This window comes from Prionailurus bengalensis, chromosome C1 (assembly GCF_016509475.1).
Source record: "Prionailurus bengalensis isolate Pbe53 chromosome C1, Fcat_Pben_1.1_paternal_pri, whole genome shotgun sequence".
Taxonomy (NCBI): Eukaryota; Metazoa; Chordata; class Mammalia; order Carnivora; family Felidae; genus Prionailurus; species Prionailurus bengalensis.
In genome coordinates this window covers 3,907,107-3,919,250 of record NC_057345.1, presented here as the reverse complement: position 1 = coordinate 3,919,250, position 12,144 = coordinate 3,907,107, and the positions used below count along the sequence as shown (strand labels likewise).

Genomic DNA, 12,144 nt, shown 5'->3' with positions numbered 1-12,144 from the left:
AGGGAATTTGGGGGTGGTAAAAATTTCCTGATTTTTCAAACGTGGGCAAGGAACCCCAAATATTTCTGATACTGAGCAGGCCAAAGCTAACTCCCATCAGTCAGCAGCTGTCGTTTGAGTCAGAAAGCCCAGGGGGTGGTCAGGCTGTCCGCGGAGGATTTTTTGGATCCACCGGCAGGGCTGACGGCTTCACTGGCACTTAAGTGTGATCACGCTGTCGGGAGGCGTCCGGGCGCCCTCCCGGAGCCTCCCCCAAACCCCCATGCATCTCTCTCCACCTCGGGGGTCCCTTTCTTGCTCTTCAGCGCTCCAGGCACAGCAAGCTCCCTCACCAGTTCGTCCTGTCTTCATCCAGACTTTTCCGGGGTGCGTCCCACCAAGCTGCCTGAGCTCTGCCCGGGAGAGCACCCAGCGCTGGGCCCCGGCAGGGTGATACAGACGGTTTGGGGGTGACGCTGCCTCCTGGGGAGGGTTCTGAGCCGAGGTGACTCAGGGCCAGGGCTTTTATTTTGATGCTTCGGACACTGCCCACTGTGGATATTCTGCTCTCTGTTCTTCTCACGCTACATCTTGGAAATCAACCCAAATTAGCTAAAACGATTTAAAAACTGTGGTCAAATATGCATAACATAACATTTACCACTTTAACCTTTTTAGTATACAGTTCTGTGACATTAAGTACGTGCGTGTTGTACGGCCATCACCCCCGCCCACTTCCACAACTTTCTCATCTCCCCAAACAGAAACTCTGTTCTCTGACACACTCACTTTCCATGCCTCCCTCCCCCGCAGCCCCTTGGTGCCCACCCATCTATTCTCCGTTTCTATAATTTTGACTCCCCTAGTTACCCCATATGAGTGGAGTCTCACAGTGTTTGTCTTTCTGTGACTGGCTGGCTTATCTCATTAGCTTGGTGCCTTTAAGGTTCCTCCATGTTGTAGTGTGGGTCAGGATTTACACGGCTGGGCTTTGAAGGATGGTTAGGAGTTTGTCAGGCAGGAAGGGGGAGAGTAGGTGGAGGGGGGCGAGAGAAGGAGGGTAGCTTGCTGTGTCTTGTCCTTCCTGTGCGCAGGTCCAACACCTGGGCCTCCTCCTTGCCCGGCTTTCTCTTACTCCAGCATCAGAACTTTGGCCGGTCCTTCCAGCTCCCCCTTGAAGCTGATCTAAAATTGGACCCCCCTGCCCACCTCCACTGCAGCCCTCTGGTCCAAGCCAGAATGCCCTCGGCTGGGTTTCTGTGGCAGCCCCTGACTCTCTCCACTTCTGTCCTTGCCTCCAACACTCTACCTGAGCAAAGTGCGGTCCACAGACCAGCAGCATCAGCATCACAAATGCAGAATCCCAGGCTCTGGCCCAGACCTGTCACAGCAGAACCTGCATTTTAACTGGATTTCCAGGAGGTTCATGCGTACATTACAACTTGAGAAGCAGCCCCCATCATCTGGCGGGAGGGGACTGGCTGTCCTCAGTGGAGCAGCCAGAGTGAGCCTTTTGAGTTAAGTCAGGTCAAATTTCCTCTGTCCAAAAATCTCCAGTGGCTTCTCTGCCACGGATGGTCAAAGCCAAAGTCCTCACCAGATCTGCTCCCTCACCTCTGATCCCATCTCTTGACCTGAGGCTCCTCCTGTGGACTCTTGGAGGCTGGGGACAGTCCTGTTCCCTTGGCCTGGAATGCTCTCTCTCTGAATCACCACATGGCTCACGCTCACTCCAGCTTTCCTGATCGTCCTGCATAAATTGGGAGCCCACATCCCAGAACTCCTTTCTCTGCTTTCTTGTTCTCTGTGGTTGACTAAATAACGGCTCCTGGAGCCTGTGAATGGTCCTTTGGGTAGAAAAAGGGTCTCTGTAGATGTGACTACATTAAGGGTCTTGAGATAGGCGATGCTCTCAGATTGTCATGTGGGCCCTGAATGCTACAGGTGTCCTTTGTAGGAGGGAGGCAGAGGAAGGATCTGACACAGAGGAGCGTGAACGTAACCACAGAGGCCGAGGCTGGAGTGATGTGGTCACAAACAGAGGACTGTGAGAAAAGAAATTTCTGTAGTTCTAAAACCATGCAGTTGGTGGTAATTCGTTAATGCAGCCACAGGACACGTCTCGCCCTCAGAGATAAGATGTGCTTACGGTCTGTCCCCCTCCCCAGAAAGATAGCAGCCGATGACAGGGACCTGGCACTCTGCGGGTGCCCACCAGGCACGAGCTGGGTGGAGACCGTCCTCAGCTGGCCCCGGTGGCCTCCTGACCGCCCTCCCCCACCACCTCCTCACTGCCCCTGTCTGCGCCTTGCTCCTCCCTTCCTGTGCCAGGGAGACTTCCTCCTGTTCACTGAGCTAGAGCACGAGTGCTGTGAACACGCCTAGATCCCACCCCCACGGAGGACGGAAGCCGGGCAAATTCGCACAAACCAGGCCCTGGCCGCCATGCACAGAAGATTAGCAGGCTCTGACTCAGAGGACACCCGTCCCATTTCACCTGTCGCTTAGCAGAAGGACATAAGCACGATCCTAACCACACCAGGACGGTGATAAAGAGAATGAGGGCACGGGAATTTTCAGGGCTGGGCTTTTTATTTTTGTCAATGCTAGGATTTTGGTATAATTCCTCTTCGGGTTTTTCTATGTGAATATATGCTTTTTCCCTGCAAAACGACGGCTCTAACACACAGACCGCTGCAGGTGCTGTTATCCACGCACCCTCTCTGGGCCTGTTCCCGTCATTCTTCAAAACGTGACTTCTGAAGACTTCCGCTCTGTGGGCGTTGTCCTACTTTATGTGATGGGGCCTCTATTTTGTGAGTGGCTATTTCCAACATCAGAAACTAATGGCAGGAAGAACTTTAGGGAGACACGTGGGCCTCCTCCCTTCTGCTCCTACTCAGGGGACCAGGAACCCATCCCATCCCAGACCTTGGCCCCCCTCCAGGATTCTCCAGGTAGACCTCGGGCACCTGACGTGTCTCTGGAGCTCTGTGTCCTCGAAATAGGGCTAACACTACCTCCCTGGGTCGATGGAGGATGGAGTGTCATGATAAATGTCAAGTTTAGGGGTGCCTGGGCGGCTCAGTCGGTTGAGCGTCCAACTTCGGCTCCGGTCATGATCTCACGGTTCGAGGGTTCGAGCCCCACGTCGGGCTCTGTGCAGACAGCTCAGAGCCTGGAGCCTGCTTCGGATTCTGTGTCTCCCTCTCTCTCTGCCCCTCCCCTGCTCACACTCTCTTTCTCTCTCAAAAATAAACATTAAACAAGTTAAAAAAATAAATAAATGTGAAGGTTGTAGCTACTATCCTTATTAGATTTTTAATGCCCGGGCCGCTTTGAACGCATGCTCTGAAGAGGAGTTTTTCGCCTGAGCAGCCGTGTCAGGTCAGAGGAAGGGCACCAGACTAGAGTTTGGAAACCTGACTCTGACCAGGGCGGCCCCCACACCAGGCCACATGATCAGAGCTTTACTAACACTCTGCCAGGCTCCCCGGGGCCACAGCCCCACAGACATTTGCAGCGAGCTGCTGTGAACCCAGAAGGCAGGGAACAGCAGACCTTTTCTGGGAAGGACCAGAGAGTAAAGACTGTGGGCGGTGGGGCTCTGGGAAAGTGGCCATTACAATATGTAAATGAGTGGGCGTGGCCGCCAGTCAATAAAACTTTATTTATAAACACCTGGTTGTGGAATTCATAGAGATAGTAGAATAGAGGCTCCCCAGGGGCTGGGGGATTATTCCCTCATGGTTCCAGAGTTTTGTTTAGGGCGATGCAAAATTCTGGAAATAGACAGTGGTGATGGTTGCACGGCAAAGGGGATGTACTTAATGCCCCCGAACTGTATGCTTACAAACGGTTAACGTGGTAAATTTTATATTATGCACACTTAACCACAATAAAAACGGTGCAAATGGCAAATCTTATGTTTCATATACTTAATTAAAAGAAAAAAAAAAAAAAAGGACCAAAACTGGGCTGGGGGCCAGAGTTGGCCCGAGGGCCATGCTGCTCACTGCCGTTTGCGGAGTCCTGCCGGGGAACACCACTTTGCCACAGAAAATCCACCGGCTCCTTGTTTCTGTATCTCCCCGGCATCACGGCGTCTTGTGTACAAAAGGAAGCTCTAAAAACAGGACCCCGTTTCTGGATTCTTTGGCAGGGCAAGCACCTTCCTCTGGACACACCGTGCTCCAGGTGGGGCACCCGTCTGGAATGCGCAGTGGCCCGTGGCCACCCTGGTCTGGGCAGGAAGCCAGCCAGCTAGAGAATAAAACCCGGCCATTCATCTGAACCGCGGCGAGGTGGGCCCCTCATCCTTGACGTATTGATCTTGTTGGACACTAAATGTAGGATTTAATACGAAAATTCTGTTTGCTCCCTCGCTCAATCACTTTTGCCTGCCAGGACCTTTTAGAACCCCAAATCTGTCATCTATTGTGTCCGCTGTCCTCCCAGCTTTGTGTCATCTGGAAACGACTTCTGGTATCTTCACACGTGTCACTATATACAGGACGGAGACGCGGCGGAGGCCGGAACCAGCGAGGCCGCCATTGGATCGTTAATCAATACTCAGGGCGCAATGTATCTGTTGGTGAAGACGTCACCTAACTGGATGGTTATGATTTCGCCACTTCTCTGTATCTTTCTCACAAAGACGTCACACGTGGGGGAAAATAAGTCCTTCCCCTCCACGTCAAAAGGGAAACAGGTGAGTCACTCACTACTTCCTTAGGGTGAACCACATGGGCTCCGGGGCTCCGACTTTATATTCTAAGTGCTCTGAACCAATCTGGTAGCTGAAGGCGAAACAATTCCCTGCACCTTAAAAACCCCTCACTTTACCCTGAGATAGTCCAGAGCCAGAACCCCCAAAGCAAGGGCAAGGGACTTCGAGGACCAGCGACTGCCACAAAACCAAAACGGAACAAAAGCACAAGTTAAATACATTTCGATTTTGACGGAAGGAAAGCTTTTCCTTTGAAAACGAACCGGGCAATCACAGCTAACACGGTCTCAGATGAACTCACTGATTAATTTTTAAACGTGACCTTTCTGAGAGTAAGTAGGGCAGACATGAGGACAGCTTCTTGTGCAGATGTCCAGGACTCTCTAAGCAAATGCCACTGTTCTCATTTCCAGGATATTCACTCACTGGCCCGACGTGCACAGCAGCCCGAGGTGCACCGCCTCTCCACGGCAGACGCCGCGTGGCAGTGGGAAGCCAGAAGCCCCAGCAAGTACCTTCGACGGCAGCTCCGGGAAACGCAGTTAGGAGCTCGGTGAAATGGGGAGCCACTCAGAGTCCTCAGCTTGCGGTCAAATTTGCCGAATCCGCATTCGGAATGACCTCCACGGATACTTACTGAAGTTCCAGATCCGCGTGGGTGTTCTCTGTCAGAGCAGCTTAGAAATCCATCGGGCTTTGTAATTTGGAAAGCATGCGCTCCCTGAATTCTCCTGGCTAGCGGTGGAATAGGTGTGCAGGTGAGAAGCCGGAGTTTCTGTGCCTTTAGGGGACTCATGGACGCCCCAAGGCACCCAGCTGCTAAGCACAGGCACAAGACCGTTCGATACTGCCGTGGCTCACCTCACCGTTCCCGCTACCCAAAGGGTCAAGGCACCCTTGAAGAACAGAAAGAGGGAGGCTGCGGTGGCCACTGTGAGCACAGGCCCAGTGGTTCATGTGGTGGACTTTACCATGTGCCCGGCGTGGGCAGCCCTTGCTGGGACCTGGGGGCCGAGGGAGCCCCGTCTTACCTCATCGGTGATCTGGCCTCCGAACGTCACCCATGTTCCTGGAAGGAGACACACAGGCTCAAGTCAGAGAGCCTCCCCAGGGAGCTTGGACCTCCCCCAGAGTGCTCACTCCTCAGGCTGCAGGGCCTGGGGGGGGTGCGGCAGCCACAGGCCACCGTGCCCCTCTGCTCTGTGGTGAGCATGTCCTCGGCACATGTGGACACCTGGCCTTCAGGGCAAGTCTTCCTCTCTTGGGGCCACCAACCTGGGGGACAGGACGTGCCTGGAGCAGGCAGCCGGGTGCAGATCTTTGAGCTGCTCGTTGGGGCTCACGCTGACGCGGCTCCCATTCTGGTGACCAGCCACACGGAGCAGGATGAGGGGTATCTCCCTGAAAACAGGCTACGTCTGACAGCCACACCCGCACTCTTGCTGGACGGCATACACGTGTGTGTGTGTGGAGGGGTGTGGCGGGAGCATACTGTGTGTTCCATGGAGGTGGAGGGACAGTGTATTCTGGGAGCAGAACTCACATCCGGGCAAAAAATCCACCTGCCCTTTATGAGGACTCTGCCACGTGAGGAACGAAGATGGTCTCCAGACACACCTGGGGCCAGTGTGCTTCTCTAATATTCTGGCACGAGGCAGGGGGCTGTGTGGGCACAGGGCCCTGATAACTTGCCTTGTCTCCCCCCTCTCTCCCCTAGGACACCCCCACCTCCTGGTTGCCATGGCAACAGCCTCACCAGCGCCCCCCCCCCATCCTGGCTCCCTACCCTTACCCCCAGGAGTGGCCCCTTGAGTCCCCCCAAAAGCCCCTGCTCCCTTGGGGGGCACTGGACCAAGGGGGCCCCACACTCACCGAGCCCCAGGCAGGAGACCCGCAGGCCCGACTTGCCCAGGTTCCTGGAAAACAAACTTGGTGTGAGTTCTCAGGAGTGGCACAGGACCTGGCAGCCAGGCGCAGGCCCCCCCCATTCCCAGTGCCCTATTCCTTGAGCCCCCCACCCTAGTCAATGCATCTTTTGAGGCTCTGAAGGCCACGGGTCCTTTGGAGAGAGTCCTACTGTAGCTCACCTGCCCCCTGGGGGTCAAGAGCCAACTGTCCACTTCCCGCCCCCTTCCCCCCGCCCCTGCCACACACACACCACAGTTCGGCCATGGCCTGGGCCTTGCTGGTGCCCATGGTGGGGCCTGGAGAGCGCCCCAGAGAGAGGCTGGCAGAGTGGACAGTGTCTTGTTTCACGGGCGAGACAAGGCTGATGTAGGCGTGGCAGTGCTCTGCTGAGGACTGGATGCCCATCTGTCCCGGCACAGGCCGGCTGGGGGCCTGCGGGGGCAGCAACTCGTCGAGGATCCTCCACAGCTCTGTGGGTCAGGCACCTTCCTTTTCCCAATATTCCCACTTGACCTGAGAGCATGCCGGACCCGCCCAGGAGCAGCGAAGCCAGGAGTCCACCCAGGCGGTCAGCTCCAAGAGCACACTCCCCACCACGATGGCATGACCCTGTCTGCATTTCCGGGGGACACAGGATGCGAGCTGCCCAGATGGGGAAGTTGGCCGGGGCAGGGTCGGAGTCCACTACCCTCAGGGGGACCCCACTGCCGGCATCTCAGTCCTGGGACCCCCGGGTGCAACACCCGGCCAGGCACCAGGAAGTCAGAGAGTTGTGACAGACCCCGAGGGTGAACCCCAGCCTCCGTCCCCGAGGGCCCCAGCTTTTCCCTGGGGGTACCCCACTTCCAACTTTAGTGGATGCTGTGTCCTCAGTTTCTCCACCCCAACCTGGCCCCCTCGGGCCCTCTGAAGCTTTGGTTTCCTGGTCCCAAGGTCCACAGGTGGTTGTGGGGGGTGGGGAGGGGGTATAATAAGCTTGTAAGCGGTTTGAAAACAGTTTCACGTGTCTCCAAATTTAAAGTAGTTCTGGAATACGCAGGCTTCTGTTCAATTTCCCATTAAAACCAGCCCGGCTGCCAGCCCACAGTTCCTGCAGGGAGGGCTGGGATTTTCCCTAAATAAAGTACAGAACAGAACAGCAGCTGGTTTCTCTTTCGGGGAGGGGGGCAGATGGAGCAGAGGCTCTGAAGCCAGAGCTCAAACCCTGGCTATGCGTCTTTGGGTGTGCGATGTAACCTCGTGATGCCTCAGTGTGCCCCTCTGTAGAATGGGCTCACAGTGCCGGCCGAGAGGATGACACGAGATAACATGTGTTCCCCTGGGGCACAGAGTCACAGAACACGGACTCTGCATGTGTCCCACTTCCAAGAGACAGGGCACAGAACACAGACAGAGGCCTTTTTTCCTCACGTGAGAAGCAATGGACCAGTCAAGTAGTTTTTTTTCCCCCTAGAAATCAGTGAAATAACCTGAGGGTGCCCTCAGCATGTCTCGTATGTTCTGACCCAGAACCCCTGGCATCTCTGGCTGCTCTCAAGGAAGGCACGATGTGTGAGGTGAGGGACAGTCACCATACGTATCGTGGTGACCCTTTCATAGTGCACACACACACGTCAGATCTTTATGTGGTATACCTTAGCCTTACACAGTGTTACCACATTTCCAGAAGCCTGTGGGAAAATACTTGATTTAACTTCAGATCTGCTATGAGAAATTTAAAATAGAGTATGTATGAAATCCAAGGGCTGAGTGGTCAAAAGACGTGACTTGAGAGTTTTCTTACATTCTTTAAACCGTGTGTGAATTGCTGTTGCTTGCTAGGCAGGAAGGTAATTTTTGTTTTGTCGTCTGTAAATAAACTGGAATTAAAAAGCAATTAAAAAAAAAAAAAAGGAAGAAAGGCAAAGCACATCGCCTATAGACCACGCATCAGGCCGGGCCGATTTAACGTGCAGACAATTTTCCCCACGCTAGTTGGAAGGGACCCGTGGCGAGAAATCAGAGCATTGCTTAAAAGCAGTCTGGTAACGAAGCAAAAAGGATAGAGGACTCTGATCAGTGGTTCTTAACTGTTGGGAGGTCACAGGCCCCTTTGAGAAACTGATAAAGGCTACAGACCCCTTCCCTGGAAATGTGCAAGGACACGAAAACCCCCAGAACCCCGTTGGCAATGCCCGGCGGGCAGCAGGGGGAGTGGCTCACAGGGCCCCGGGCACCTGCTCTCAATAAATCCAGGTGCTGGAAGGGAGGCTGAGCTCCCGACTCTGCAAAACCGGCTCCCACCTGTGACCGTGGGAAGCAATTTCCTGGCCAGGCTCTGAGAAAGAAGGCTAAGCGTTAGGTATGTCCTCTCGGAGTTCCCTTTTACCAGCATGGAACCAAATGCCTGAACGTGCTGCGCGTTCAGGGAGACGAGTGGCGTTAGCAACAGGCAGATGAGGGTACGGAACGCCTGGCTGTGTCCACCTGGGTCTGTGGCTGAAACTCGCCCACCAGAAGGGGCTCCTCGCCTCCGACCCAGGCTCTCCAGCTGCTTTTCCACCCACTGCCCACAGGAATAATCGAATGAAACTAGGACACCGCGTGATGCTGCAATTACCCCGCTCAAGTTGTCTCCCTGATAAAATGATGGTATTAGTTTTGCCATTGCTGCCAGGCCTCGGGAGAAGGGATGAGAAGAGACAGGGTACCTCCGGGCGAAAAGCTTTACAAACATGACTCCTCTGCGACGGCGGCGGGGGGCGGGGGGGAGCCCCAGACATCTCAGCCTCAGCTGGACCGGGGCTGGGGACCAGGCCACTTTCTGATCAGCTGTCATACGGAGGAGGGAGGAGGGAACATACCTGTTCACACGTCTGCCGCACTCACAGACTCCAGACTCCCTAAGAACAGGCCTGGGTTTCTGGGCCTTCATCCTCAGACTGCAGCTGACCTTTGCAGGGTCTCAGGGCTGCTTGTTGAGAAACTGGGGGGTGGGAAGCCCAGGCCCTGAGGCCAGGCCCCGCCGCTTACTCACAGGACTTGGCATCACACCTCTCCCACCACGGAGCCCCTCTTGGGCCCTCCGGCAAGAATGTGGCGCTCTGGCCACCCACCTTTTGTTCCCTCAGCACCAAAGGGTGTGGCTGGAGGCCTCCCCCACCTCTGGCCAGCTTCCTAAGGTGATCGGAGTTGGGGGCAAATAACCAGGCCCCCTGCAGCCCTCATCTGCACCCAAGCCGTGGCGCTGGGACAGTCACTATGCGGCAACCCCAGGAGGGGCAGGTATCTACCTGTAAGGAAGGTGCCCTGTGCTCACCAAGGGTAGGTACCCAATGGTTTGGACTCTAGCTCCCACTTCAGCTTCTAGGCAACTACGTTTCCTTTAGAGGTAGAACCCGCCTTCCTCCCCCCACACTGTAGTCCAGAAAAGCTCACCAGGCCACATGTAAGGACAGATTGGGGGGGGGGGTGTCCCATAATTAGGAAGTGCTGGGGCTGGGATCTGAACCCAGCCTCTTGGACTGCAAACCCCCTTATCATCCGTCTCGCCCTCCCTGCCTCCAGCATGTGTCATACCTGAACACACAAATGCACACACACACGCATGTGCAAATATATGCATACATGTGCCCACGTGTGTACTCACACAGATATGCACACACACATACATATGCACACGCGGTAATCCTGAGCGACCAGGCTCTTTGAGATTTACTCCTTAATCGACCACAGGATCTTAGGAGGGAAATCATGTGAATAGCCATATTTTCCATTTACACAGCACTTTACATTTTAAGAAATGATCTCACTCATATTAACTCCTTTAATGATCCCGGGACTGACTTAAAAGTATCAGCCGGTAACAGGTACCTAGCTTGAAACATATAGTCTGTTTACTCTTAGCTTTTGATCCCAACTTAACAAAAAGAGATAAGCCGGCTGGGCTCCAAGACTGGAGAATTCCAATCTGGATGGTCCTCCTCAAGCTTGGAGGCTGGGAACACAAGCCTTTTTACACCAAAGGCTCATAAAGAATATCAAACACCCCCAAGGACCCAGGGAAGGAAGGGATACAGGCAGAGGCGCAAAAGAAATCAGAGTTACTCCAAAATTCATCTCCGGGAGGCATGGAACTCCACACGGTTCTTTCACGCGAGGTCTGACTTTAGGCATTGGTTTGGGGGGAGGTTCAAGCTAAACATCTCAGGTGTTAGGAGTGAATCTCTCATTACTTTTCAAGTTGTCAGCACCACCAGCTAGACACCCAGACACTCTCCTCAAATACAACTAGAATCTTCTGTGGCTCTTTTTGAGCCTATGTGACTCTTTTGGGTCCAGCCGTGGCGGATTGTTTGCTGTAACATCATCTCCCAGGAACATCATTCTAGAAAGGCCTAAGGGTGGACATACAGAAACACTCATAGTAATAAAGGCCAGACTGCCAAGCAAGGTGCCCTCCGACCCTGACCCCAGGGGTCCTTGGTACAAAGTGGGGACTCTCCTCTTCCACCTGGGTGCATGTGCCCAGCATCTGAGCAAGGCCCAGGGTGGGACAAGGGGTGACATCCAAGGAGGGGGAGGAAGGTCCCTGGCCCTGACGCTCATGCTCTGCACCCTTTCCACGTACCGGCGGACTGAGCCCAGGCAGACGTACACAGTGCAGTCTGGGCTAAGCCACCAGCAGGAGGGTCCAGATGCCGCTCTGTGCCCTGCCGAGTGGTGGTCCTGCCTGTGGAGGACCCTGGCCTGGGGTCTGGAAGATGAATTTCATCACACGGTTCACCCAATGGTCCCTGAATAGCAAACCAACGCTTGTCATGAGGGCCTACCTGCAAAGACCACCTAGGGGAGGGCATGGAGGGCAGGAGGCCCTCTGGCCGGTGTTGGCGGTGGTCCCCAGGAAGAGAAAGCATCCCTGAGTCTTGGAAACCATCACATGGATGGTTTGGCTACTGTTACCACCGCCCACTGCCCCCACCCCCAACAAAAGAAACAAATGGGCGGAAGGAAGAGAAACCATCATACATCTTAGCCCTGTGGTGGTGAAGAAAGAAATTTGGGGCTGAACGTGAGCCAAGCCTCGATGTTGTTTCTCACCCAGTCCACCCAGTGCTAGGAGCTCTTCCCCCCGCCCCCTCTGCCACCTCTTAGCACGCAGAGTGTCCAAATCTGACAATGGATTGCAGATTTCCCCGGCTCTCCCTGATGGGGGTGGTGGGGAGGCAGCCTCGACCCTGAGAAGCCACCCCCGGAGCCCGTACCTATATTTCATCCCTGGCTGCTTCACGCTGGCGTCACCGGCACACGGGAGGCTCTGCATTGACAGGTGTCCCAGGCTCCGGGCCACCATGGCCACGGCGCGGAAGCGGCCACGGGAGCCCAGGCTGGGGCTGCTGGCAGCCGGCCGGCCCAGCCGCTCCTCGGGGCCCCGGCCCTTGAGGCTGTGTTCCGAGCACACAAAAGACACCTGCATGCCAAGGCTGGGGCCCAGCTCCTGGCTGTGTCCCCCTCCTTCTGGGCTCTGAAGTCAACTGCCCCTAGAAGTC

The 12,144-nt window shown here is 55.0% G+C and overlaps 1 protein-coding gene across 10 annotated transcripts in view; it reads right to left on the bottom strand.

Moving 5' to 3' along the window:
• The window catches only part of KCNAB2 (potassium voltage-gated channel subfamily A regulatory beta subunit 2), an 86,717-nt gene that overhangs the window by 19,717 nt on the left and 54,856 nt on the right, over positions 1-12,144 (bottom strand). For 8 of the 10 annotated variants that reach the window (XM_043573646.1, XM_043573641.1, XM_043573645.1 and 5 more), the window contains 2 exons: positions 6,581-6,624; positions 5,740-5,777 (listed from right to left, as the gene is read on the bottom strand). In XM_043573646.1, the coding sequence (XP_043429581.1) occupies positions 5,740-5,777; positions 6,581-6,624 (82 nt within the window). Of the gene's footprint in view, positions 1-5,739; positions 5,778-6,580; positions 6,625-11,859; positions 12,087-12,144 lie in introns of those variants that run through there. The other 2 variants (XM_043573638.1, XM_043573640.1) reach the window with 1 other exon arrangement.